Here is a 23,015-nt window from a genome sequence, read left to right on the forward strand (position 1 = left end):
CTTCGCGGTGCCGCTGATTACCGAATTACGCGATGAGCGCGCCGCACGTACGATCGCGTCATCATCGATTTGCCACGCCTGCCTAAACAAGTAATGTCTGTATATAAAAGGGATGAATACAATGTGAGCAAATTTGTGGCGACAATTATATGTTTTATAAGTTATGAGTTATTTATTAGAAATATCCAACCATGCTCCAAAGCGCCAGAAGTAATGAATAATAATTTGTACAGACAGCTCATGCTCTCTTTAATCGTTTCCGCTTCTCCTCGAGTCTACGCCGCTCCTCCGCCTCCATTAGTTCATCCTCTCTCCTCGCAGCCAATGTGCTGCGTTGTTCTTCTTGTAAAATATCAATTCCAGAAACTTCCATGTCATTATCATCGTCGTCATCGTAGTCATAGTAACTGGTTCGTGCAGCGGGTCTTCCGCGCCTAAACAAATTCCAGATCTCTTCTCTATCATAGCCAGGATCACGCTCGCGACGCTTTTGGTCAGGTCTACCAAAGCCAGGATCACAATTTTCTTCGGGTTCATCTTCGTCCTCCACAATAAAGTCATCGAGAGAGGATTCAGAGTCATAATTGGTCTTTCCTTTCTTCAGCAGACCTTCCATAGGTTTTGCAAAAGGAGCAGGTGCAGGTTTATTCGAAGAAGAGCGAACTTTTGTTACTGTCTCTTTCTCGCGTTTACTTGAAGCTCCGCCTTTTTCAGGCTTTAAATTCTTGTTTTTCTCCTGTGGCCTTCGTATACTTGAAACTGACTTTGATCTGCCTGATGACATCTCAAGCTTAGATAGCTTCTTCATCTCCGTTCTCTTGTCTACTGACTTCACCAGAGCCCCGGTCGCCGCTTTTTTTAAGGGTGTGGACGAAGAACTCGTCATAGTTTCCGATGATTTAGCAGGTCGTGCATTACTTTGAGTTGACAAATTTCTTGATATCGGCTTCGCAACTTTTGAGTCGTGACTGCTGGCCCTAGAAGAGCCTTCTTTGGATTGAGATAGGCGAGCTGGTGACTGAGATGATCGACTGAGACTGCCGGTGTAGTTAGATGCGGGCTTCTTCTTGGGATCTTTGACTTTGACGGCCATCTTCATCTTCTCTGGGTTGACTGTCTCTGCAGCCTTCAATATATCCAGAAAATTAGGCTTGAATGAGAAATTAGCTTTCAAATGTAAATAACGTTAATACTGTAATAACAAATAAATACCTTCTTGCGAACTGGAGCCGCGGCTGTAGTCTTTAGAGATGTAGGCTTCTCTAACTCTTTAGTACCACTCTTTGCGTGTGTTTTCGCTATGCCTGGTCCTGGTCCCTGACGAGCTTTCAACTTCTCAAGCGTAGCATTTTTATTAACTCTTGCTATATTGGCGTCGCTAGTCGCGTTTGAAGCGCTAACAGTCTCTGGCTTTCCATTTTTGACCGACGGGTTCTGCTGGGTCTGAGACTCTGAAGAAGTCAATACGTTAGGCTTATTTGTTGAAGCTAAACTATTTGCTCCCAAAATACTAGACTGCCACGAAGTCATTCCTGGCGAAGTCATTTCTGACGAAGTTGCCCCAGATCGCGAAGAAGCGCCAGCTTGAGCCAGAAGCTGAGAGAACATCTGGTCTATCTATTCTAAAGTCTTTCACGAGTTGATCTTGCTCTTTAAAATAGTTTTAGAGCTTCCGCCACAATGACCTTCTTTTAGGGCCACCCAATTATCGCAATAATGTACTTCAAATGTGCGGGCGCTAGCAGTAGAAGATGTATTGCTATAAGACAGTGGCTCCATACAAGTGGCAGCTGGTTGATAGTTACAACCAAATGATTACCCTTACCCTATAATATAATAATCGTAATAAGTTTAGTATATTCAAGTTACTACAAATTAGTAGAACTGTTTTCTTAATTCAAGAATCCTTCTATATATTATCTTGATGCTAATGTTTTGCTTGAGTAACTATACAGGATACAAGCCACTCTTAGCTGCAACATTTTCCTTTTCAAATTACAAAGTAATCTACATTAATCTACAAGCCAGTCTCAGGCTGTGCACATAGGTATACATAAACTTTTGAGTATACGTTCATTTAGAATCTCGGCTGCTAATATACAAATAAAAACCGCGAAAACGTAAACAAACATTCTGGCACTACCGAAAACTCAAGAGAATTTTTGATTAAGAAAGAAAGACTTTTCGACAAGTCTTTTAGTCGAACAGACCGAATCCTGAATTTCCAATTAGAAAATGCACCAAATAAAAACACAAATACGAATCAAATACTAACCCATATCATCGTCAGACTCTTCCTTCTCCTCCTCAGCGGGAGCAGCAGCCTCCTCCTCGGCCTCAGCAGCAGCGGCACCAGCACCACCGGCGGAAGGAGCAGCGGCACCACCAGTAGGAACGGTGGCGAGCTTCTCAGATCCCTCCGCAATCAACTAGAGATCATCATATTAGAACACAGGTCACTTAAAGATCATAAAAAAGCTTTTTAAGACATACGTCGCTGATGGTCTTGCCCTCGAGCTCGGAGAGAAGCGCAGAAATGCGGTCCTCCTCGGGTTCGATACCAACAGAAGAGATGACGGCCTTGATGTCCTCAGCAGAAGGGGACTCGTTGCCACCAGTGGTGAGCAAAAGGTAAGCGGCGATGTACTTCACTGCAGAGGATGAGAATTAGCAAATAGTTTCTCGCCAATAGTTTTGTGAATCTGAGTCTGAGACTAAGAAACAGACAGAAAACAATCAAATAAGGGACGAATAAACATACTTTTTGTTTTCGAAAAAAGGGCTGTAGAATAATCAAATTAAGCTGAGAAGCGGACTATTCCTTAGAGATCCAAAATGGCAGAGGCTCGCAGCAGGGTTCGACATCCGCGTGTGTGGTGCGGCGGGTGAGCGTCGCGGAGTTCCGTAGGGCACAACCCTACACTTAGCAGTCACGCGGTTGGGCAGCACATCCTCGATGGGGCCAACCCTGCGCCAACTCTTTTGAAGGATCCCAAACGCAGACTTAATCATTCACCAACACACATCATGTCTGAAGAATACGACCAGGAGGCCATTGAAGCTGCCGGTATGTTATCTTGCATATATTTTTTATCGTACTTTTGCTTCTTTGCAAATCTATCTACATCTGATTCCTAACTTGTACTTCCTACAGAGAACCGCAAGAAGAGACAGTTCCGGACCTTCGCTTTCCGCGGAGTCGACCTCAAGGACCTGTTGGACCTCGAGCCCGAGAAGTTTGTCGAGCTTGTTCATGCTCGTGCCCGAAGACGCCTTCAGCGCGGTTTGAAGCGTCGCCCTATGGGTCTCATCAAGAAGCTCCGCAAGGCTCGTCAGGAGGCTAAGCCCAACGAGAAGCCCGCAGTTGTCAAGACTCACCTCCGCGACATGATTGTCGTCCCGGAGATGATTGGCTCCGTCATTGGTATCTACAACGGAAAAGTCTTCAACCAGGTCGAAATCCGACCTGAGGTACGTGTTTTGCACTGCGATATTTCATAAGATTGCGCTAACAAGAATTTGCAGATGGTTGGTTTCTACCTCGCCGAGTTCTCTATCTCGTACACTCCTGTCAAGCACGGTAGACCTGGTATCGGTGCCACCCATTCGTCGCGTTTCATCCCCTTGAAATAGAGTATTTCATCGATTGTCTGGCGGTTTGGTTGCAGTTTTACATGTACAAAATGTGATGGGTTTTTCAAAAATATATGTTTTGTATTCGGTTAATTAAAAAATCATTCTTACATTAATCCTGCTCCTACATTCGAAGCCCCTCCGTTAGACTAACAAAAAGGAGATGAATTTTAGAAATAATTGATTAATCTATTAAGATAAAACGCCAACACAAATAATTAAATGAAGATACAAATATAACTCTTAATCACAAACATATTCCAACTAAAGACAATGATGCCGTATTTTTACATTGGAGCAAATTTCAAACCTCGCAAAGCCTCAAGATCCTCGGCAATCTCGTCTGCGCTCGCAGACTTGATATCTGGAGCAGCAGGAAATCCTACATACTTGGAGAGACCTGTCAGGATGGCCACTTCCTGATATTGTGCCTGCCGTTGTCGGACAAGTGCTGCTCTTTTATCTGACAATCTGTATCCATAGAATGGTACCATCGCGTCCATGGCTCTCCGCTCCCGGTTTATTCTATACCAGGTTTCTGTTGTTTCCGACATCATCTTTGCGCGTAAGTTTGCAACATTCTTGCAAAACTGCTGATGCCAGTGACTCCGGTATGAGCGAGTCTGATTCTCAATACACCGCCGTCGATATCTTCTGTGAGTCTCGGCAAGTCTTATACGTTCGTCTCGTGCCCGAGCAATCTGTTCGTACACCGCCGAAAGCTCTGGATGCCGGCCTTGTAGACACAGCTCAATTTCGGCACTTAGTCTCACGATACGGTCCTCATGTAGCCTATAACAAATATGCATCAGAATTGCCCACAGCGCCCCAATTGCATGTAGATCAACGTACCTGTCGCGTAGCTTTGCGAACTCAACCTCGATCTCAGTCAGGGAAGCGACGGCTGCTTGTCGTTTCTGGGCCCGTTCTGCATTGAGAAGAGTTAGGGTCTGCAATCTATAACAAAAATCGCAAACAGATAAACTTACCTTCATTATCGGCATCCTCCTCGAGCTTGTACTTACGCTTGGATGGTGACGTTTCGCCTTCTTCATCCTCGGCTTCTTCGTCCGCATCCGCCTCATCATCAGCGGCAGCCGTGTCGGCAAAGTTGGCCTCTTCTTCGTCCACAGCCATCTCATTGTCATCTTTTGCTTTTTTCTCTTCAACAGAATCTTCTTCTTCAGCTTTTGCATGTTTTGCAGTCGCAGCTGTAGTTGTTTCTTCGTCAACGTCCATTTTCTCTTCTTCGTCTTCATCATCCTCCTCATCCTCCTCATCCTCTTCTTCATCCTCTTTTTCGGTTGGCAGAGAACGTCTGGTATTGAGAACCTTAAGACTCGAGACTTTAGCCGCGACTGCTTTCTCTTCTTTGACCTTTTCACTATCACCTTCGGCCTCGACCTGCTCATTTTCTTCCTCCTCTTCTTCACCCTCTTCACCCTCTTCGTCCTCGTCCCCCTCATCTTCGTCATCCTCATCATCATCATCTTCTTCTTCATCATCATCATCTTCATCTTCGTCCTCGTCTTCATCTTCTTTCAGACTTTCGTCTAAGGTTGGCGGTGCAGACAGGTCGTCTGAGGAATCGATCTCGCCATCTTCTTTTTCATCAGTTCCGCCAAGTCCCTGTCCAGCAGACGCCTCATCATGACCCAAAAACATCATGCTTTCAACAGCAGCAACTTCAGCATCATGATTGGCGACCGCTGCAGCGGCAAGGGTAGCGGCGAGGGTAGCTGCAGGGAGTCCTGCATCTTCACTACGGTCGTCGTCCGCATCAACCAGTGCTCTGGCGTCGTTAACGAGATCACCGTTCGATTTCTCGCCCTTACCATTCTCCCCTTCAATTTCTGTCTCAGCTTCCTCAGGATTTTCATCGGCATTATCAGGTGCAGCAGACAGAGCAGAGGGGATGGCAGCAGAAGAGGTAGCCGAACCACTTCTGCCGTTGCTTGCTGCCGGCTGGGCAGCGGACTCTGTTGTCGTCTTCTCGGGATTTGTGATCGCGCTCATATTCCGTGGTCAGTCTATTGCTCACAAGCCAAGCTCAAAAAAACACACCCTAGATACAAAGGCGGGAAGAGACAAAGACTATCAGGTTGAGGTGGTGATAATCTAAGCGGAGGTGCAAAGGAGGTTCCTTTCTCGGGCCGCGTTCACCAGCCCTTTGTCGGCGCCGCACGCTTGTTTAGAGTTGGCCGGGTAATATTTACAGAACTCCCAACTCAAAATTTTTTGGCTATTCAAAACTAGCGGTCAACGAATATTAGATTGGAGTTCCATCCGTATCTGCTCAGGAATTGTGTGTGCTGATTTATTCGCTAATTGAACAGCATGCCATTGTTTTCTACCAATATTGGTAAGGCAGATCAGACAGTCGTGTCACTCTTCGCCACTCCAGTAAGTCGTCGTTGCTAGAATCAATTATATGTGAATCAAGAAACCATGCTAACATTTTTATGAAAGGCGCCAGTCACGAAACCGTCCAGGTCAAAAAGGCTGAAACTTGAGGCGGAGTTTAGAGATGCTAGTGCGAAAGAAGAAGACGAGGAGCGGCTGGATCTAATTGATGACGAAGAAGAAGCAGAGCTTGCTCCACCTGTCGCCGAAAAGGATAGTAAAAAGCGGAAAAAACGTCATGTGGCAGAAGCTGATGACGCCGAGGACGATGACGGAGCCACAGCCGCGGAAGACAGGTATCTTCAAAAACTTTTGGATGACGAATTCAAGGAGAAGAAAGCAAAGAAGGATAAAAAGAAGAAAGACACAGCTAAGGCCTCAGAGGAGGCTGTTCCTGACCTCGCAGAAAAAATTAGTACCTATAATGCAGAGATCGCTGCAGCAGATAAAGAAGTGGACTCTGAGGTTATCTCTGGTGATTGTGAGGACGAAGAAAGTGATGAAATTGATGAAGTCAAACTTTTCAATGCGACGGACAACCCACTCCATGAGAGCTTGATTGGAGAAAATGAGCAGTTGGAAAAGGCCAAGAGAACGATTTTTGTTGGCAATTTGAATAACTCGGTTATTTCAAGCAAAGTAAGTCACTTCTTGCTGTCTATATATGAATTTAGTCATAGCTAATTTTCGTCATGACAGAGCCACTACAGCAAGCTCAAGAAGCATTTTTCTCATTATGGTCCTATAGACTCAATTCGATTTCGTTCTGTTGCTTTCTCAGAAATGTTACCGCGAAAAGTTGCTTTCATTCAACATAAACTTCATGAGAAGCGACACGCAGTCAACGCTTACATCGTTTTTGAAACTGAAGAAGGTGCTCGTAAATCGCTCGTCTCTAATGCTACTGTTTTACTTGAACGTCATATTCGGGTTGACAGTGTAGCGCATCCGGCCAAGCAGGATGCCAAATCGAGTGTTTTTATTGGTAACCTAGATTTCGAAGCCGAGGAGGAACTGCTATGGGACTTTTTTGGTAAAGTGGGAGAAGTTGAGTCGGTGCGTATTGTACGCGATCCAAAGACAAATGTCGGCAAAGGGTTCGCTTACGTGCAATTTAAAGACTCCATGTATGTTGCAAAGGCGTTGTTGATGAACGATAAGAAGATGGGCACTCGCAAACTTAGAGTCTCGCGTGCTAGAAATATTCCATCAAAGGGCTCGATCATGCCGGGTCGGACAACTAGAAAGTCCACTCGGATTTTAGACCCTGATACCAAAGCGTCTCTAAATAGAGCAAAAAAGGTTGTCGGTAAAGCGGACCGGGCACAGATCGCTTCATTCCTCGAAGGGGAGCGCTCTTCTACCAGCGGTCGCGTTTCATTGAAGGCTGGAAATGGTAAAAAGAAGGTGAGTAAGCCGCGGATTAGAGCCAGGAGTACGGCATTTAAGAAAAGTCAGAAGACTGGCGGGAACAAAGACGCTGGAGCTAACAAGGTGGGAAATAAGAGTAAGCCTGTGAAGAAGTGAATCTAGTCGTGGCATAGGACAGCATTGGGCTTGGGAGTTAAAAAGTTGAGTTTCTCTGCTAGTTTGTGGTAACCGATGATTTTACTAGGAAACATAACTGTAACCATCATATATTGCTTACTGAACTACGTTTGATGTTTCTATACGTATATTTGTCAGTTGGGAGAACTACCCTAATATAGTATGCGCGCGCCTCACAATTAAACTCCCAGCCATCGATAACACATTCGATTGACTATGTGATAAAACATGTACGATGCGAAAAACCATCGGGATCCTTTATTAGTGTTATTTCCTGAGCTGATAGATAATATCCTCGAATATGTCGAACTTCCTTTTATATATGAACTATGTCTTCTCTCTCGCGCGTGGAATCAGCAAGTTACTCGATTCCTGAGCCGTGCAGGCACGCGACTTACTTACGATGCGGTTGGAGATAAGACTCCAAATGCTATAAAAACAGCAATTGAACTCCATGGCGACAAGCTATATGCAATTAAGTTAAAACCAGGTCCAGTGAGTCCATGTGCGCATGAAATTGCTGTGGTAGTGTTCAACGCATTCTGCGGGTTCACACTTGAGTCGCTAAATAAAAAAAATCTGGATCTTAATCAGAAAATTTGTCTTCCAAACCTCAAATCTCTTGAGAGCTCGCTGATATTTACGCAAATGATGTTTATGGCGTCGGGACCTACTCCTTTTTCGCAATTATCCGAATTATCGCTACCATTTTCCATGCTATTTTATTTCTTCCGATATGTCAATGGACAAGTTTTATACATGGCAGACCGCAACACCCCAATGAGTTTTCCACACTTGAAATCGCTGAAGCTTACAACGGCATTAAACAGTTTGCACGACAAGTTATTTACAATAATGTACTCGCGTTTGAATATGCAGGACATTCAATCAGATGATATCTTTCCTGCTCTAGAAAGTTTTCAAATCAATGCTTATCACCGTGATGCAGATAGTCTACGATTTCCTAGAACAGTATCATATCATCTGCTTATGGACATATTAGAGTTTATGCCAAAGCTGAAGTTACTTGAGCTTTTCTATGTCCGTATTACACCAGTTGATGGGAGTCTAGAGAAATTAGATTTTACAAAGAGTAAATATTTAGAGAAGCTAGATTATACAAGGAGCGAATTACACAACAAGGCAGCTGTCGGGGAAGCGTGTAAGATTGTGTGCAGTACTGATCGAGAGTACATCTTACGAGATTTTGCACCAGCATTGCGGTAATGCCAGAAAATAAACATGCAACGCAATAATAGTCGCTAAAAGAAATTATTACTACCAATACACCAAAAACAATAAAATACAAGCACCGAACTCCAAAATCTCATTCGCTCACAAGGTATTCACTAATATAAAAGCACAAAGTACAGCAAATTTAAAACCGATGTAGAAAAAAACTTGTCTCTCCTTTACTCAGGTTACGAACAACATTTGGTTTCGGATATAAACTTTTCTGTATCTCACATAGTGAGGGTATTATCAAAATTCACAAGGCGTTTAAAAGATATAACGAAGGTATAGCCAGATTCTCAGTAACGAATCGACGGGTATTGATACAGTTTCACAAAAATTTCCAAAAAAAATAAAGAGATCACATTTCTCTCCTTGATATTACGTCTCAGAAGACCTCCCAAAGATAAGCAACTCGGGTAGGACTAGCAAAATTTGATCACAAAGGGTATAGCTCTTCAAGGTATGATACAATCAGTCATCTGAGTTTTGGACTCTTTTCGGAGAAGCTCTTTTCTTAGAAATCGTCTTTTCAACCTTTGAGATGGCTTTTTTCGAAGAGACCTTTCCATTTTCAGGAGCTGTGCGTTTGCAAAACTTGTAGCCAGGATTTAGCATTTCGTGTAGCATAGTCTCTTCGGCGGTGATCGCCTCGAAGAGCCTACTTTGACCGGTCGCTTTAGCCTTGCTCCACATGACTCCAGCCAGCACCGATAGCAATGTTCCAATACTACCGGTAAAGGTGGGGTTGAAATAGTTCTTCATGGGGAGTTGGAAATGTTCACGAAAGAAAAAAAAGGGATTCGGTTTTCTTGCAACTTGGTCGTCCTTTGCCGAGCCAACAAGAACCTTCAATGGCGATAGAATGACCTCAATAACACCTGGCGCGCCACACCAGACATGTTCCAATATATCCTCAATTATATCACGATCCACGGGGGTTTTGTCATTGATATGGGCTATATCCTCATCGGTGATATCAAAGGACTTGAGCTGCACTCGATAACCGCGGCAGAGATGCCGCACATGCGCTGCAACTTTCTGGTATTCCCGGTCACTAGCAAATTCTTCGGTGCGAGCATGAAATTGCCAATATTCCCAAGGACAAACAATCTCGTGCATAAGTCCCGCCATCCTCATAAGTTGATCTTCAACGTCAACGACTCGTGCCCAAGATTTGTAAGCGAAAAGTCGGGCGAGATCGTAGTTATGTGGAACAAAGAACTTTCGGGTACCGCAGACCAAAGCAAATTTGTGTCTCGACTCACGAACAGAAACTATAGAGCTCTGTGGAGATCCGGAGGAACTTGAAGATTCACCTCCAGGAGACAATGATTGGCTTCGGGAGCGATTAATCTTTACCTGGACAACTGGAGATGACTGGCGAAGCACGCAGTAGTGAGAGTTTGTTGCAATTCGCAAATACGGAGCCACATGGATGTTTTGATTGAGATGTAGCACACGCGGATACTCGACAGCAGGCAATTGATCATCCCTAATATCGGGATATGCGTACTTGCGTCTGTGAGCATTCTCACGCTCCAGTTGCGTCACATCCCCGATGTACATACTGTCAAACTCAGCGAAACCAGGGAAAACACCTGTTGGCTCTTCAGGATCGACTCGATTAGCTTCGACGACTTCCGGAATGGAAAACGCGTATTCTTCGTTGTTGACAATGCCTCGGACTTCGCTGTCAACATACCGGCTGAGATCAAAGTCAAAAGTAGCAGAATTTTTTAATGCTTCATTATCAAAAGCATTTTTGAAATGAGGGTAGAGTTGATTGAAAGTGCCAAAGTAAGAATCGTAGAAATCCGGGGAGTAGTGGTCAGCAGCCAGCAGTTGCGAGTTAGTGGGATCAACACAAGCTAAAGATTCTAGCATGTGAGCAAAGGGCTGCTCAAGCGTCAATCGAGGAAGACTTTCAAAAACTTCAATATCATTCGAATTATCGGCCAATCCCAGTGTGTCAGACGCGGTAGCAGAGGAATACTGCATAGCATGGCCCTCCAACTCGGCTTCCATAATTTCAGCGCTATCTTGAGCAGCACGATAGAGGCGACCCTGAGTAGGAGTAAATCGGAAGCGACCCTGCGAAGGAGCTAATTCTTCAAAAGACTGCGCCTCAAAAATGCGTAGGAGCTCCTGTCGCTTTTGCTCGTAGTACTCGGATCGATTTGGCGTAGCCATGATGCAAGAAGTTCGAAATTCGAATCGAATAGCAAGAATCCTCCTTTACAAGGAAAAGGCCTTTAAGAGTAGAGCAAAAGGAGAATTCTGAATCCAGGATCTGGGAGTGTTGAACAAGAGAAGGGAAGGGGAAAGGGCGGGAAGGGGCAGAAGATAACTACTCGTTTGTTTAGAGTTTACTGCATGTAGTAACTCATCTTCTATCCCAGCAGGGTTAGCGTGTACGCTGTCGTGTACGCTGTCCTTTGTTCAGCCTTATGACGCTGTACCAAATTTATTTCAACAACGAGCGTATCATTTTAGAGGTGTTTTCATGTATATATTTTTGGAGCAACGTTCTCACTACACAGTGTCATTTAAATTATTGGATTTACAGCAGGTCTCAGCTTCTGTGTGTTAAAAAACAAAACCTTGCTGCATTTGTAGCCTAATTTTTATTTTTTTTTTGATATAAAATGGCATGTAGAAACATGACAGTCAATTCAAAATGCATACGCAGCAGGTGCATTCTTCTACAAGGAACAAGGGATCTCTCAAGTGCATGGGAAAATGGAGGTACCGACTAGGTCCCTTCGCCAATATTTTTACACCCACTCACACAGCGACGAGATTACATTATGCTATCATAATTTTAAATCGTGCCGTTGAGGATAATTCAATTCTCTGTCGGAATAAAGAAAGCCTTTCAGGATTGAAAAGTGAGCAAAAAGCGTGGCGCTAACTGGGCTTACTGGGCTTACTGGGCTTACTGGGCTCTGAACTATGAAATTTGACTCAAAACATATAGCATTTGAGATGATTGTAAAAGTATTTGAAATTATTTTTGCCCTTCCATTATTTGGTCCTGAATGATTTATTTGACATGCGTCATGGTATGTCTACTATCTGCCTAGGAGATCGGCTCATAGCGAAGCAACGAGCGAACAGACACAAGGAGCAAACATTTGCGATGTGCGTGGCCGCCGCGTGGGCCACCTTCCAAACCCAGATATTTCCAAAAGTAGAGATATATCAACGGTTAACAAGGACCGGACATCATTTTTATGATTAGGTCGCCAGAACGATTGCCAAGGATGAGATAGGTATCTGCAATGTTCAGCTGGAATCTGCATCTCATGTGAAGGCAGAGCGTAACAGCAATTCTATGCCAAAGGCTCGAATTCAGTCAAGGTTTTGTGAAAATTACACTAAAATAATAGTAAAGTCTTAATATATTTCAGCCAAAGGTCCATAGCTGAGTAGCTCATACCAATGATCAAGGGCAAATAGAACCTTCTCATCGGAGCCTGCGTTTATATTTGACAGAATCTCGCCGCGGGGCAAGCTTTTGAATGGCTCGATTTTCACGCCAATTCTTGCGCAGGTTTCTCGAAGACTTTTCTTTTGACCGACAATTACTCCCAAATCTGCTTCCAAAAGAGGAGCCAAGTCTCCCGTACTATCGCCAAGGTATATCGTTTTCCCATGTTGCTCGTTTTGTATTTGACGTAGAATAGAAGCCTTATGGGCGCCTGTCCTTAGATTGTAAGCTGAAGAATCTTGAAGACTCCCTGTTCCACGTCCAAGTTCGTCCATTTCAATCTCGTTTGAATATACCGTGACATCTACTGCATCGTCGCTGCTGGTTTTATTTGCAGCGCTAGCAGATACCCCGCAGGTTTGCTTAAGAACTTCACATATAAACAGCGAGCTCCAGTTCACAGAAATAATGCTAACGGTGTTTACCCCCTTCGACCTGGCACATAATTGCAACACCTGTGATACCCCTGGCCTGACCTGGACATTTTGGGCCTGTTTCGTCAGGGCAGCATGTGTTACTCCTTTAAATAGACCGCTACGTTCCACGTTAGCGACAGAGGCAAGTTCAACTGACTCAACTGCTTCAAGCGCTGCAAGCTCTGAAGCAATTGAGGTACGCGATTCGGGTTTGTATTGCTCGGTGAATTTGTTGTAGTCGGCCATATAGGCATTGCCAAATTCAGCCCATGGCTGAGAGATGCTATTAGTTTCGTAGCCCGCTGCTGCTACAAAAGACAAAGTATCAGTGACTGTAATTGTCTCATCAAAGTCCACAAGAAGAATGTAATCATGCATGGCAGAATAAAGACTAGCAAGCTATAAGACAGCTATCTTGAGTATTGGCGCTTAGAGGTGTCGTCATTTTGTTATGTAATTATTTACGTAATGATTATCTGGATACTTTATTCAGGCCTTTGGCGATAAGGCGAGTCCGAATCCATCAAAGTAAATGGACAGTCATTGGAATCACAATTGCCAACAATCGACTAGTCGAGGATGAATCCACAAATACGCCAAGTGTTACGGCACTATTCTGAGGTTTACACTGTATTCCTGCCGTTGTTTGGTTTTTTTTGCATCATATATGTCGGTATCAATATCTTTTCTAGCCACACTCCCATCCCAGGCAGTCCCGGTGGTCTTCCTGATGTCGGCGACTCGACCGGGACCCTTGTATACTTGCATCGCTCTCTTGTTTCTATTCCGTCAGTTACCAAAAATGAACACGCGGCTGCTATGTTCCTGCAAACTTATCTCACTAGCACAGGCTGGACTGTTGAGGTACAGCCTGTTTCTGCGAGCCCGCAGCGTGAGAATATCTATGCTTACCGAGGCTCGAGGCGTCAGACGAGAGTGCTACTAACATCCCACATCGATACCGTTCCGCCTTTCATTCCTTACTCAGCTCACGACGGCTATTTCTGGGGACGAGGAGCTGTTGATGCAAAGGCAGCTGTTGCTGCGATGATCACTGCTGCTCAAAACTTACTCTCTGAAGGCACCATCAACGAAGAAGGAGATGTTTCACTGTTGTTTGTTGTCGGAGAAGAGGCTGAGGGAATTGGAATGATCACGGCCAACGAATTGGGTGTGTCCTGGGAAACAGCAATTTTCGGCGAGCCAACAGAGCTCAGATTGTCAAAGGGTCACAAGGGCATGGTCATTGCTAGTTTAGATGCTAAAGGTCGTGCTTCGCATTCAGGATATCCCGAGCTCGGAGTCAATGCGAATTACTACCTTGTCGAAGCGCTCTACGGTCTCCAGCATGTGGATTACCCATATTCCGAGCTTCTCGGGAATACTACTTTCAATGCCGGCGTGATATCTGGTGGCGTGGCAGCAAATGTCATCTCACCCAGCGCAACAGCAGAGGTCCTCGTTCGTGTAGCAGCAGAACCGGACGTTGTTCTTGCAAAGATGCGCGCTGCGGTCGATGCCGTTGAAAACGTAAATCTCAATGTCTCGTTGACTTATGATCCCGTTATTTGCGACTACATAGTTCCGGGGTTTGACACCATTGTCGGGGCTTACGGTACCGATATTCCTCATCTGAGAGGAAATCACAAGAGGTATCTTTACGGGCCAGGATCAATTTTGTTTGCGCATGTCGACAATGAGCGGATCAGCCTTGCTGAGCTGCAAGATAGTGTAGTCGGCTATAAAAAGCTGGTCACTTATTCTCTAGGTATGGAAGAAGACTCAGTAGAGTCAGAGCACTAAGATCTTAACCCTGGATCTTCCTTTCGTATATAATTTCTTTCGTTTCAAAGCTAGAATAGAATTTTGTGATAACTAGATTTTGTTGAGATACTCTACGAATAAACTTGTGAAAATATAGATCTTCATTTTTTAAACAATAGGAATGCTACTACCTGGCAATAACACTTCAGTGGCCAGCACTTAATACTACTTCAGATAGACAAAATATCTTCATTTATAAACTCAAAACGATAAATATGGTGTGAGGCGCACTCAACACATCTCAAAATAAAAAATCAGAAACCACGACAAAAAGGGGCTAAGCTAATAATTTAGAGAGAAACAGCAGTGCGAAACTTGGAGCCGGCGTAAATAGCCTTGTCACCGAGCTCTTCCTCGATACGCAGAAGCTGGTTAAGCTTCGCGAGACGCTCCGAACGAGCCGGCGCTCCAGTTTTGATCTCACCAGACTGCAGACCGACGACAATGTCAGCGATGGTGGTATCCTCGGTCTCACCAGAACGGTGGGAAACCATGACACCCCAACCGGCGGCGAACGAGTCCTTGGCGGCCTTGATCGACTCCGAGAGAGTACCAATCTGGTTGACCTTGAGCAAAAGAGCGTTGGCTGCCTTCTTCTCGATAGCAGTCTTGATACGGATGGGGTTAGTGACAGTCAAGTCATCACCGACAATCTGGATGTCAGTAGTCTTGTAGAAGTGAACCCAGGCATCCCAGTCATCCTCAGCAAAAGGATCCTCGATGGAGATGATGGGGTACTCCTTGGATAGCGAGGCGTAAAGAGCAGCCAGCTCCTCGCCAGAAAGCCACTTGGACGGGTCCGAGTCGGGGTTCTTGAAGTCCAAGTCATACTTGCCATCCTTGAAAAACTCGGACGAGGCAACGTCGAGGGCAATCTCGACCTTGCCGGTGTAGCCAGCCTGGGCGATCGAGTCAGTGATGAGGTCGAGTGCCTCCTTGGGAGTCTGGATATCGGGAGCGACACCACCCTCGTCACCGACGTTGCCAGCGGACAGACCGTAGCGCTTCTTGGTGAGGGACTTGAGGATCTGGTAGACCTCGGCACCCCATTGCAGTGCCTCGCTGAAGGTCTCAGCACCAGTAGGCGCAATCATGAACTCCTGGAAAGCGAGACGGCCACCGGCGTGGGAGCCACCGTTGAGAACATTGAGGACTGATTAAAAGAGTAGAGGTTAGCAGGCAGCCGACGAGGATGTGGAAACTGGTAAAGGAAGGCGGGAAGATGGACTTACAGGGGACGGGGAGAACAACGGGGTTCTTGGAGCCAGCCAAGTCCGCGATGTGGGAGTAGAGAGGCACACCCTATCGGAAGATGTTAGCGGACAGGAGGACAGAAGCTCGGGCGAAATAGGGCGCACGAAAATGAAGTAGGCTCAGGGGGTCGGGATGTGGGGTCGGCCGCCACGCATCCTGTCCGCCCACAGCCGATAGACGTCATCGCCCGTGCGCTTTGTTAATAGAGCGGCGCTGCGGGGAAGATACACACCTTTTCGCCGGCAGCAGCCTTCGCGGCCGCCAGAGACACTCCGAGGATGGCGTTGGCGCCCAATTTGGCTGCAGGTCAATAGTCAGTCAGTCAGCCGCTGGTACAACTCCCTCGAACGCTTACAACCCTGCGGGAGTCTGCACTCACGTAGGGGCGCGAGCCCAAGGCGCTCGAGGTATTATCATTTTCATGCAGAACTTACCTTTGTTGGGAGTACCGTCGAGGGCATTCAGGAAGTCGTCAATAGCCTGCTGGTCCTTGACGTCAATATCGGCCTTGACCAAAGCAGGGGCAATGATGCTGTTGACGTTGGCGACAGCCTTAAGAACACCTGGCGAGTAGAATTGCATCAGTATACTGGTCTTAGAAGTAGCAATCAATATGCGAGCAGTGGCAGTCACTCTAACAAAACATGAAACACCCACTGGGCAGTGACAGATACTTCATAAAGGAACTGGCTAGGACGCGAATAGATCACTGTAGAACACAGAGTAACTCACCCTTTCCGCCCCAGGCCTTCTCCTTGTCACGAAGCTCAAGAGCCTCGTGGATACCAGTGGAGGCGCCAGAGGGGACAATAGCACGGTAGAGGCCAGTGGAGGTGGTGAGGTCAACCTCGACGGTGGGGTTTCCTGCGAGAACAGATCAGCACAAGATGTTGTGAATAGAGGAAAGATATACGAGCACGACTGCAAAGACAAAAAAAATTCAGATATATCGATATGAATGCGTATACTCTCTTATTCCTAAGAAAAAACAACGCAAAGCAGGCCGGTTCTGGTTCGAGCAATTGCGAGCGGTGACGTGATATCAGACAGCAAGGCTGATAGGGAGCATTGCGACTTACCACGCGAGTCATAGACCGAGCGAGCAAAGATCTTGGTAATAGCCATTGATAGTAGATAAACAGATAGCGAAGAAGAATGTGAGAGAGTAAGAGGGTGAGGAAAAGGAGAAGAAGAACAGGAGGGAGGGAGGAGAAAAAAAAGAGCGAGCTTGCGCGCTGGTGGTTGGTCCGTTGCTCTGTCGGGCCGGGCGTTGCATAATATCAGCCCTAGCCCTGACACAACCCCCAACGCTGACACATATACGTAATTGAAGTCATGGGGTACGTATTATTCAGCATGCACCGGGCGACTGCAATGCTCGGACTCGATTGTCACAATTCATACCATACACCCCTCCCCCATCGCCATACCAAACTATGGCTGAACCCACAGAATCAGAGCCCTTGCTACCCGCATCCTCAGAGCAAGAACCTATAGCTTCCGTTTCTGCTGTGGACGAAGAGCGTGAACGTGCTTTGGAGGACTTCAAGCAGAAGCTTCTCGAACACAGGAATTGGGACGCGAAGCTTAAGGATCTGCGACTGAACATCCGAGGCTTGCAGAAGGACTATGAAAAGACCGAAGATGTATGATTCTGTGTTTTTTACTATTGATTCAGTAATATCTGATTTGCGTGGCTTTAGGATATCAAAGCGCTGCAGAGCGTGGGTCAAATTATCGGTGAAGTACTAAAGCAACTCGACGAGGAACGATGTAAGCCATCCTCTCTTCATCTTTGCCGACTTTGTTCTTACATATTGTATAGTCATCGTTAAAGCGTCTTCTGGTCCCAGATATGTTGTCGGTTGTCGCAGCAAAGTCGACAAAGACAAGCTCAAGCAAGGCGTGCGCGTGGCGCTCGATATGACTACGCTGACAATCATGCGTCTGCTACCGCGTGAAGTCGATCCCCTGGTATACAACATGACTAATTATAAGCCGGGCGATTTATCATTTGCAGGAATTGGTGGTCTAAACGAGCAGATTAGAGAGTTGCGCGAGGTGCGTCATCGTATCGTATTGTCTATTAATTCGTGCTGCCTGTAATGCTAATATGTCTGATTTGCAGGTCATTGAATTGCCACTTAAAAACCCGGAGTTATTTCTTCGTGTAGGTATCAAACCACCCAAGGGTGTTCTTCTCTATGGTCCGCCCGGTACAGGAAAGACGCTGCTGGCTCGGGCTGTCGCGGCAACTCTTGGCGCAAACTTCATTTTCTCCCCCGCTTCTGCAATTGTCGATAAGTACATTGGTGAATCAGCGCGTTTGATTCGTGAAATGTTTGGCTATGCAAAAGAGCATGAGCCTTGCATCATTTTCATGGACGAGATTGATGCTATCGGTGGTCGTAGATTTAGCGAAGGTACCTCTGCGGATCGTGAAATTCAGCGAACCTTGATGGAGTTGCTCAACCAAATGGACGGATTCGATTATCTTGGAAAAACCAAGGTTATCATGGCTACTAATCGACCTGATACGCTTGACCCGGCTCTTTTGCGTGCTGGACGACTGGATCGTAAGATCGAGATCCCTTTGCCCAACGAGGTTGGACGTCTTGAGGTATTCAAGATCCATGCTGCCGGTGTCCAGAAGCAAGGAGACATGGATTATGAAGCTTTGGTGAAGATGAGCGACGGATTCAATGGTGCTGACATTCGAAACGTTGTCACCGAGTCTGGCTTTTTTGCCATTCGGGACGATAGAGAGTATATTATTCAAGATGATTTGATGAAGGCTGTACGAAAGGTCGCCGAAGCGAAGAAATTGGAAGGAAAGCTGGACTACGAGAAGCTGTAATTGATAGAGATGGAATATTCTTTTCAAATCGCTAAAAAAAACTATGTCGTATGAATCATCATGCTCCCAATCTACACATGTATAATAACAACGTTCATTTAATCGACCCTGCTTCACCATCTGCCACTCAGTAAGTCGTAGGTTTTGAGCCAATCTCTCCAACCATGTAGTCACAGTTCATCCTTTATTTCCTCCTTCGGTGGCTCAGGAGCGCTCTCGGATAGCACTTCACCACTCTTCTTGATGATGATGTCCACAACAGGTTTATCTGCGCGACCCTTTTTCGTCTTTTCAATCGCAGTGACTACGTCTAAGCCCTCGAGAACCTCGCCAAAGACAACGTGACGACCATCAAGCCAACTTCATATATTCGGTTAGCCAAATCTTTAAACGACGAGCAAGAACAGGGCAAAAGCATACGATGTAACAACAGTGGTGATGAAAAACTGCGATCCGTTAGTATCGCGGCCGGCATTGGCCATAGACAACAGGCCGGGGCGGGTGTGTTTGATGGAAAAATTCTCATCAGGGAAACGCGCTCCATAAACTATTTAATGATTAGCATCCTACCTACAAAGCTTTCGTTAAGATTTGTATTGCATACTCGACTTGCCACCGGTACCTAGAGCAAATAGTTAGTATGTGTAGTTATTTTCCATCAGGTGTTGTGAAGCAAGAGCATACCGTCACCACGAGTGAAGTCACCACCCTGAATCATGAAGTTGTCAATAACACGGTGAAATTTAGATCCTTGGTATCCAAATCCTTTCTCTCCGGTGCAAAGAGCACTGTATGATCTATTGTGAGTAAAATTCAAGTAAGTGGTAAATCGACGAACAGCTAATATTTACCGGAAGTTCTCGGTGGTCTTGGGCACATCCTTGCCGTAAAGGCCAAAGACAATAGTGCCAAGAGTTTTTCCTCCTTGTTCAATTTCAAAAAAGACCTGCGAGAGAATATTAGAGAAAGTAATTAGGTGATTATGATCTGGATATTATCACTTTGTTGGTCACTTCTGGGTTAGTGACAGTCGGACCAGCAGCAGCGGCTCCCTGACCAAAGAAGAAAAATGCAAGTACAAGAGCAAGCACGACAGACCCAAGTCTAAACCAATTGACCATGATTGCGAAAGTTACGAAGATATTGCAGGTAATAAAGTGGGAGTGAGGGGTTGAAGAGAGTGATGAAGGAGACAAATGGAGAAGGCAAAGGCAAGGCTGCGGCTTGGTCGTGGTGTTAGCATTACTGATAATGGCGGATAAAGTAAATTTATTGCCCATATGCAACTAGATTATGACTGGCACTCCAATCTATCCCCTACCAATATAGAGCAAAATAATATGAGAAAGAAATGTAGCAGACATCAAAGTACTATTCTTGACCTTTTGGTCATTCAGAAAGTGTTTACAAAAATTTACAAAATTTACAGAAATAAATTCAGAAATTACTCGAATTGACAATATAAATCTAACAGTCAACAATTCACTGACATCTTCCATGATTTGATATCTAGATGATTAATTCAAACACTACTTCCCCTGCAAGATTTGAGCGCTCTAACGCCTTTTTTTGTCGGCAGGCTTCTTGAGTGCCTTCTCTTTAGCCTGCTCCAGCGTCCTACCGTTGTCTCTAGCCCTCCGTGCGGATGGCAGCCATTCAATACTAGAATAATTTCCTTCTCCAATCTTATCCATAGCTCCGTGCATAATGCGCATTACTGATTCAATGAACGAATTTTGCTTACCAAGTCGGTTGAGGACAAGCAAGCCCTCTGTCAAAAACTTGATAGTTGCTAACCAAAAGAGTCTTTTCTGACTAGTATCACAGCATATCGAAGGCTGTCACAGTAGCTGTCTGTGATCTGAGTCTGCTTGTACGTAGGAGTCAGCTCTCTCAAAAACTACTTGGTTTTCCAATTCAACGAAAGGCATATCCTGCCCGATTGTTTCAGGACAAGACGTAGTATTACATTGAGAGAGAAATGTGATCTTTACTATCATCTAGAATATATGATATGCTATGATTTCCTAAATCCGAGAGTGATCAATAAATATTGATTGTGTTCTACGAAAATTATTTATGCTTTATTTATTAATTAGTTTATGTCTTAATTAGATTCAGGGTCTAATAATTTCATACAAAGAAGCTCTATATACAACAGCGCCATCATAACCGAGCCTACGAGTTCTCACCGGCGGCCTCAAAAAACACGAGCAGCGGCTGATGACGCGTGATAGTGGCGGGTCGAGTGCGCATTTTGTGGATCCGTGACGATTGAGACGAGACGAGACGGGCGCGTGAGGAATGCCTGTAAACAAACAACACGACCGCAAACGTCAACCCGAATGCACGATTCCTTTCAAGCAGCACATAAACAGCAGTATGACAACCAGCGCACTTTGAGATCCTTTCTCTTGATACTACTCTCTTTTGAGACTGTAAAGCAAACATAGCAGTCTCATATCTGCTATACATGACATCAGAGGCGGCGCCAGCGTACCGAAACAGAGAAAGAAACACGCGAGCCGCACACGGCACCCCGTTGCCAGGGCATCCGCATAAGTGTATTGTATTTATTTATTTCTGGCACAAATGCATGCATAATAAAAAAAAGACTGTCACCGCACTAGTCCCCGCTTGGAATCTGGAATACACAGCCGCAGAACTCGACTTTCGAGGGCAGCGCCGAAGAAGAAACCGTCCGAGGCTGTCCTTCGCGAGCCACTATCCTGTCCTTTCTCAACTCATCAGCTCTAAATCATTTAGCTATGGATCGCTCTTCACCGCTGGCCGCAATGCCTCCGCCGGCAGCCTTCAGCGCACTGTTCCGCGCCAGATCTCACACTCATCAAGTCTCGCTGCCTTCGGTGCGTGATTTTGACTCGCCAACTTCGACACTCGCAGCAGATCTCTCACAGAACTTCCACATCAACCGCTCGTCGCCCGTCACGGCTACTCCTCGTCGGTCGCTCATGCAGTCGTTCTCCTTCGGAAAGCCTGCCTGCGACAAGACACCGCCCGTAAACCTCCACTCGTCGCCCTCGGCGGACGGCAGCGATCTCTCGCCCCTGCCTCACAAACCTCTTGCCAGAAACCCGTACGCACTCAAAGTCATTTTCTGTTACAAAGCGATTTATTTGGCTTACTTTTTTGATTTTATTCTTCTAGTCCTCAGCGACCGCGACCAAAAACGCAAGACGGCTCTCTCTTTGCCTTTTCAGCCCCTCTTGCGACAGACCTTGACCGAGCCTTTGACGAGAGCCCTTACGCTTCCCATACTGTCTCTCTCGGTCTTGATGCTCCAAGACCGACCGCTAACTCCTCGCTTGCTGGCGGCTTCAGACCGTCTTTTCGTCAGTCCACTTCAGCCGACTCAAACTCACCTCTCTCTAATCTTGCTGCTCGTCCTGCGACCCGACCCAACCGCAAAATGCGTCGCACCCAGAGCATGTTCCAAAAGGCAGAAGAATTTGTGACTGCCGTCTCCCCTCATTTTGAGCAAGATTACGGTAATGTGAACCTACCCTCAGTACCTGGCAAGGACGCGGCTCCCTTCCGTTACATCAAACCTGACACCATGATTGACGTGCTCGAGGGTAAGTACAGCGACAGATATGATCATCTCATTGTTATCGACTGCCGCTTTGAATATGAGTATCAAGGTGGTCATATCGACGGTGCCATCAATCTTAATGGCGCGCAGGAGTTGGAACAACGTTTCCTAAAGAGCAAGCCGGAAGGCCGCCACCTTCTAATTTTTCACTGCGAGTATTCTCATGAACGCGCACCTCGAATGTTTGTTATTCTTGGAATTTTACTGTTCATCTTCTATGCTAACCTTGCTTAGGGCTTGTCATCTTCGCGCCTGCGATCGTCAGAAGAATCTGAATATGTATCCTAAACTCGACTTTCCTGATGTTTACATCCTGGAAGGTGGCTACCAAAGATTTTTTGATACCCACAGCAACCGCTGTAAGCCTCAGAGATATGTCACAATGAGTAACGAACGCTACTCTCAGGAATGCGAGCGCGAAATGAATCGATTCCGCAAGAGCATGAAACGTACTGCTACCTTTGCCGGATCCACGGCCAACACCGCTCTCTTTTCCGGATCTTCTTCGTCTGCATCGTTTAGCTTTCCATTTCCCAGAGTACCTAGCTTGTCGTCATTTAATGCACCAACTCAAAACTTCTTTAGTCCATCTGCAGCATTTGCTCCTGCTCGTGACATTGAGATGGGAGACGATAATGAATACGCAAAATCCCCTCTCTAAACCCATCGTCGTTGAAATTGTCTTCATAGTGTCTATCTGGAGTAATTTGTTTTGTCAGGATTTGGCGTTTGAGTTTATAG

General features: G+C 45.7%; 13 protein-coding genes across 13 annotated transcripts; 6 read left to right on the forward strand and 7 right to left on the reverse strand.

The window, feature by feature from the left end:
* Positions 1-96: 96 nt before the first annotated feature.
* On the reverse strand, positions 97-1,761 carry V2V93DRAFT_362583 (SPT2 chromatin protein-domain-containing protein). The gene is made up of 2 exons (XM_066908374.1): positions 1,213-1,761; positions 97-1,150 (listed from the first exon to the last, which is right to left on the reverse strand). The coding sequence occupies exons 1-2, from the start codon at positions 1,606-1,608 to the stop codon at positions 239-241; spliced, it is 1,308 nt and encodes a 435-aa protein (XP_066768566.1). The 5' UTR covers positions 1,609-1,761; the 3' UTR covers positions 97-238.
* Positions 1,762-2,049: 288 nt separating this feature from the next.
* Positions 2,050-2,826, reverse strand: V2V93DRAFT_362584 (ribosomal protein P2). The gene is made up of 4 exons (XM_066908375.1): positions 2,762-2,826; positions 2,494-2,651; positions 2,276-2,429; positions 2,050-2,216 (listed from the first exon to the last, which is right to left on the reverse strand). Coding segments are annotated over exons 1-4 (333 nt in total). The 5' UTR covers positions 2,763-2,826; the 3' UTR covers positions 2,050-2,196.
* Positions 2,827-2,988: 162 nt separating this feature from the next.
* Positions 2,989-3,884, forward strand: V2V93DRAFT_362587 (40S ribosomal protein uS19). The gene is made up of 3 exons (XM_066908376.1): positions 2,989-3,067; positions 3,155-3,471; positions 3,526-3,884. The coding sequence occupies exons 1-3, from the start codon at positions 3,028-3,030 to the stop codon at positions 3,631-3,633; spliced, it is 465 nt and encodes a 154-aa protein (XP_066768568.1). The 5' UTR covers positions 2,989-3,027; the 3' UTR covers positions 3,634-3,884.
* Positions 3,775-5,761, reverse strand: V2V93DRAFT_362590 (Sds3-like-domain-containing protein). The gene is made up of 3 exons (XM_066908377.1): positions 4,623-5,761; positions 4,486-4,561; positions 3,775-4,425 (listed from the first exon to the last, which is right to left on the reverse strand). The coding sequence occupies exons 1-3, from the start codon at positions 5,647-5,649 to the stop codon at positions 3,921-3,923; spliced, it is 1,608 nt and encodes a 535-aa protein (XP_066768569.1). The 5' UTR covers positions 5,650-5,761; the 3' UTR covers positions 3,775-3,920.
* Positions 5,762-5,970: 209 nt separating this feature from the next.
* V2V93DRAFT_356255 (uncharacterized protein) lies at positions 5,971-7,563 on the forward strand (the record flags this gene model as incomplete). The annotated part of the gene is made up of 3 exons (XM_066908006.1): positions 5,971-6,036; positions 6,103-6,675; positions 6,736-7,563. The coding sequence occupies 3 exons, from the start codon at positions 5,971-5,973 to the stop codon at positions 7,561-7,563; spliced, it is 1,467 nt and encodes a 488-aa protein (XP_066768570.1).
* Positions 7,564-7,812: 249 nt separating this feature from the next.
* V2V93DRAFT_356256 (uncharacterized protein) lies at positions 7,813-8,811 on the forward strand (the record flags this gene model as incomplete). Its single annotated transcript, XM_066908007.1, has 1 exon — positions 7,813-8,811. The coding sequence occupies one exon, from the start codon at positions 7,813-7,815 to the stop codon at positions 8,809-8,811; it is 999 nt and encodes a 332-aa protein (XP_066768571.1).
* Positions 8,812-8,840: 29 nt separating this feature from the next.
* On the reverse strand, positions 8,841-11,265 carry V2V93DRAFT_362592 (uncharacterized protein; the record flags this gene model as incomplete). The annotated part of the gene is made up of 1 exon (XM_066908378.1): positions 8,841-11,265. A coding segment is annotated over exon 1 (1,715 nt), but the record flags the coding sequence as incomplete, so codon positions are not given.
* A 709-nt stretch (positions 11,266-11,974) lies between these two features.
* V2V93DRAFT_16458 (HAD-like domain-containing protein) lies at positions 11,975-13,149 on the reverse strand. Its single transcript, XM_066906904.1, has one exon. It carries the CDS (start codon positions 13,102-13,104, stop codon positions 12,217-12,219), a length of 888 nt encoding a protein of 295 aa, XP_066768573.1. The 5' UTR covers positions 13,105-13,149; the 3' UTR covers positions 11,975-12,216.
* Positions 13,150-13,253: 104 nt separating this feature from the next.
* Positions 13,254-14,641, forward strand: V2V93DRAFT_362596 (uncharacterized protein). The gene has a single exon (XM_066908379.1). It carries the CDS (start codon positions 13,306-13,308, stop codon positions 14,527-14,529), a length of 1,224 nt encoding a protein of 407 aa, XP_066768574.1. The 5' UTR covers positions 13,254-13,305; the 3' UTR covers positions 14,530-14,641.
* V2V93DRAFT_362602 (Enolase, C-terminal TIM barrel domain-containing protein) lies at positions 14,634-17,001 on the reverse strand. The gene is made up of 6 exons (XM_066908380.1): positions 16,884-17,001; positions 16,537-16,668; positions 16,239-16,367; positions 16,037-16,104; positions 15,783-15,852; positions 14,634-15,703 (listed from the first exon to the last, which is right to left on the reverse strand). Exons 1-6 carry the CDS (start codon positions 16,927-16,929, stop codon positions 14,841-14,843), a joined length of 1,308 nt encoding a protein of 435 aa, XP_066768575.1. The 5' UTR covers positions 16,930-17,001; the 3' UTR covers positions 14,634-14,840.
* A 198-nt stretch (positions 17,002-17,199) lies between these two features.
* On the forward strand, positions 17,200-18,783 carry V2V93DRAFT_402682 (P-loop containing nucleoside triphosphate hydrolase protein). The gene is made up of 4 exons (XM_066912610.1): positions 17,200-17,450; positions 17,508-17,577; positions 17,630-17,865; positions 17,933-18,783. The coding sequence occupies exons 1-4, from the start codon at positions 17,241-17,243 to the stop codon at positions 18,659-18,661; spliced, it is 1,245 nt and encodes a 414-aa protein (XP_066768576.1). The 5' UTR covers positions 17,200-17,240; the 3' UTR covers positions 18,662-18,783.
* V2V93DRAFT_362610 (peptidyl-prolyl cis-trans isomerase) lies at positions 18,673-19,895 on the reverse strand. Its single transcript, XM_066908381.1, has 6 exons — positions 19,663-19,895; positions 19,513-19,607; positions 19,346-19,449; positions 19,266-19,283; positions 19,082-19,208; positions 18,673-19,021 (listed from the first exon to the last, which is right to left on the reverse strand). The coding sequence occupies exons 1-6, from the start codon at positions 19,780-19,782 to the stop codon at positions 18,832-18,834; spliced, it is 654 nt and encodes a 217-aa protein (XP_066768577.1). The 5' UTR covers positions 19,783-19,895; the 3' UTR covers positions 18,673-18,831.
* A 1,388-nt stretch (positions 19,896-21,283) lies between these two features.
* Positions 21,284-22,962, forward strand: V2V93DRAFT_17100 (Rhodanese-like domain-containing protein). Its single transcript, XM_066906922.1, has 3 exons — positions 21,284-21,758; positions 21,830-22,456; positions 22,509-22,962. Exons 1-3 carry the CDS (start codon positions 21,430-21,432, stop codon positions 22,933-22,935), a joined length of 1,383 nt encoding a protein of 460 aa, XP_066768578.1. The 5' UTR covers positions 21,284-21,429; the 3' UTR covers positions 22,936-22,962.
* The last annotated feature ends 53 nt before the right edge of the window (positions 22,963-23,015 follow it).

This window comes from Kockiozyma suomiensis (assembly GCF_038497685.1).
Source record: "Kockiozyma suomiensis strain NRRL Y-17356 unplaced genomic scaffold V2V93scaffold_1, whole genome shotgun sequence".
Classification (NCBI taxonomy): Eukaryota; Fungi; Ascomycota; class Lipomycetes; order Lipomycetales; family Lipomycetaceae; genus Kockiozyma; species Kockiozyma suomiensis.

What these genes read in the sequence shown, in the direction of transcription:
- V2V93DRAFT_362583 (XM_066908374.1), bottom strand. Translation starts at nt 1,608, where the DNA reads ATGTTCTCTCAGCTTCTGGCTCAAGCTGGCGCTTCTTCGCGATCTGGG. An exon ending in CGGCTCCAGTTCGCAAGAAG is followed by an intron (nt 1,151 to 1,212) that starts GTATTTATTTGT and finishes TTCTCATTCAAG; the next exon opens with CCTAATTTTCTGGATATATT.
- V2V93DRAFT_362584 (XM_066908375.1), bottom strand. An exon ending in AGGGCAAGACCATCAGCGAC is followed by an intron (nt 2,430 to 2,493) that starts GTATGTCTTAAA and finishes GATGATCTCTAG; the next exon opens with TTGATTGCGGAGGGATCTGA. An exon ending in AGAGTCTGACGATGATATGG is followed by an intron (nt 2,217 to 2,275) that starts GTTAGTATTTGA and finishes TTGGAAATTCAG; the next exon opens with GATTCGGTCTGTTCGACTAA.
- V2V93DRAFT_362587 (XM_066908376.1), top strand. Translation starts at nt 3,028, where the DNA reads ATGTCTGAAGAATACGACCAGGAGGCCATTGAAGCTGCCG. An exon ending in GGAGGCCATTGAAGCTGCCG is followed by an intron (nt 3,068 to 3,154) that starts GTATGTTATCTT and finishes TACTTCCTACAG; the next exon opens with AGAACCGCAAGAAGAGACAG. An exon ending in AGGTCGAAATCCGACCTGAG is followed by an intron (nt 3,472 to 3,525) that starts GTACGTGTTTTG and finishes AAGAATTTGCAG; the next exon opens with ATGGTTGGTTTCTACCTCGC.
- V2V93DRAFT_362590 (XM_066908377.1), bottom strand. Translation starts at nt 5,649, where the DNA reads ATGAGCGCGATCACAAATCCCGAGAAGACGACAACAGAGTCCGCTGCC. An exon ending in GGAGGATGCCGATAATGAAG is followed by an intron (nt 4,562 to 4,622) that starts GTAAGTTTATCT and finishes TTCTCAATGCAG; the next exon opens with AACGGGCCCAGAAACGACAA. An exon ending in TTCGCAAAGCTACGCGACAG is followed by an intron (nt 4,426 to 4,485) that starts GTACGTTGATCT and finishes TATTTGTTATAG; the next exon opens with GCTACATGAGGACCGTATCG.
- V2V93DRAFT_16458 (XM_066906904.1), bottom strand. Translation starts at nt 13,104, where the DNA reads ATGCATGATTACATTCTTCTTGTGGACTTTGATGAGACAATTACAGTC.
- V2V93DRAFT_362596 (XM_066908379.1), top strand. Translation starts at nt 13,306, where the DNA reads ATGAATCCACAAATACGCCAAGTGTTACGGCACTATTCTGAGGTTTAC.
- V2V93DRAFT_362602 (XM_066908380.1), bottom strand. Translation starts at nt 16,929, where the DNA reads ATGGCTATTACCAAGATCTTTGCTCGCTCGGTCTATGACTCGCGTG. An exon ending in GAAGGCCTGGGGCGGAAAGG is followed by an intron (nt 16,368 to 16,536) that starts GTGAGTTACTCT and finishes TCTACTCGCCAG; the next exon opens with GTGTTCTTAAGGCTGTCGCC. An exon ending in CGACGGTACTCCCAACAAAG is followed by an intron (nt 16,105 to 16,238) that starts GTAAGTTCTGCA and finishes ATTGACCTGCAG; the next exon opens with CCAAATTGGGCGCCAACGCC.
- V2V93DRAFT_402682 (XM_066912610.1), top strand. Translation starts at nt 17,241, where the DNA reads ATGGCTGAACCCACAGAATCAGAGCCCTTGCTACCCGCATCCTCAGAG. An exon ending in ACTATGAAAAGACCGAAGAT is followed by an intron (nt 17,451 to 17,507) that starts GTATGATTCTGT and finishes GCGTGGCTTTAG; the next exon opens with GATATCAAAGCGCTGCAGAG. An exon ending in AGATTAGAGAGTTGCGCGAG is followed by an intron (nt 17,866 to 17,932) that starts GTGCGTCATCGT and finishes TCTGATTTGCAG; the next exon opens with GTCATTGAATTGCCACTTAA.
- V2V93DRAFT_362610 (XM_066908381.1), bottom strand. Translation starts at nt 19,782, where the DNA reads ATGGTCAATTGGTTTAGACTTGGGTCTGTCGTGCTTGCTCTTGTACTT. An exon ending in AAGACCACCGAGAACTTCCG is followed by an intron (nt 19,450 to 19,512) that starts GTAAATATTAGC and finishes TAGATCATACAG; the next exon opens with TGCTCTTTGCACCGGAGAGA. An exon ending in ATCACCACTGTTGTTACATC is followed by an intron (nt 19,022 to 19,081) that starts GTATGCTTTTGC and finishes GAATATATGAAG; the next exon opens with TTGGCTTGATGGTCGTCACG.
- V2V93DRAFT_17100 (XM_066906922.1), top strand. Translation starts at nt 21,430, where the DNA reads ATGGATCGCTCTTCACCGCTGGCCGCAATGCCTCCGCCGGCAGCCTTC. An exon ending in AAACCTCTTGCCAGAAACCC is followed by an intron (nt 21,759 to 21,829) that starts GTACGCACTCAA and finishes TTATTCTTCTAG; the next exon opens with TCCTCAGCGACCGCGACCAA. An exon ending in CATGAACGCGCACCTCGAAT is followed by an intron (nt 22,457 to 22,508) that starts GTTTGTTATTCT and finishes AACCTTGCTTAG; the next exon opens with GGCTTGTCATCTTCGCGCCT.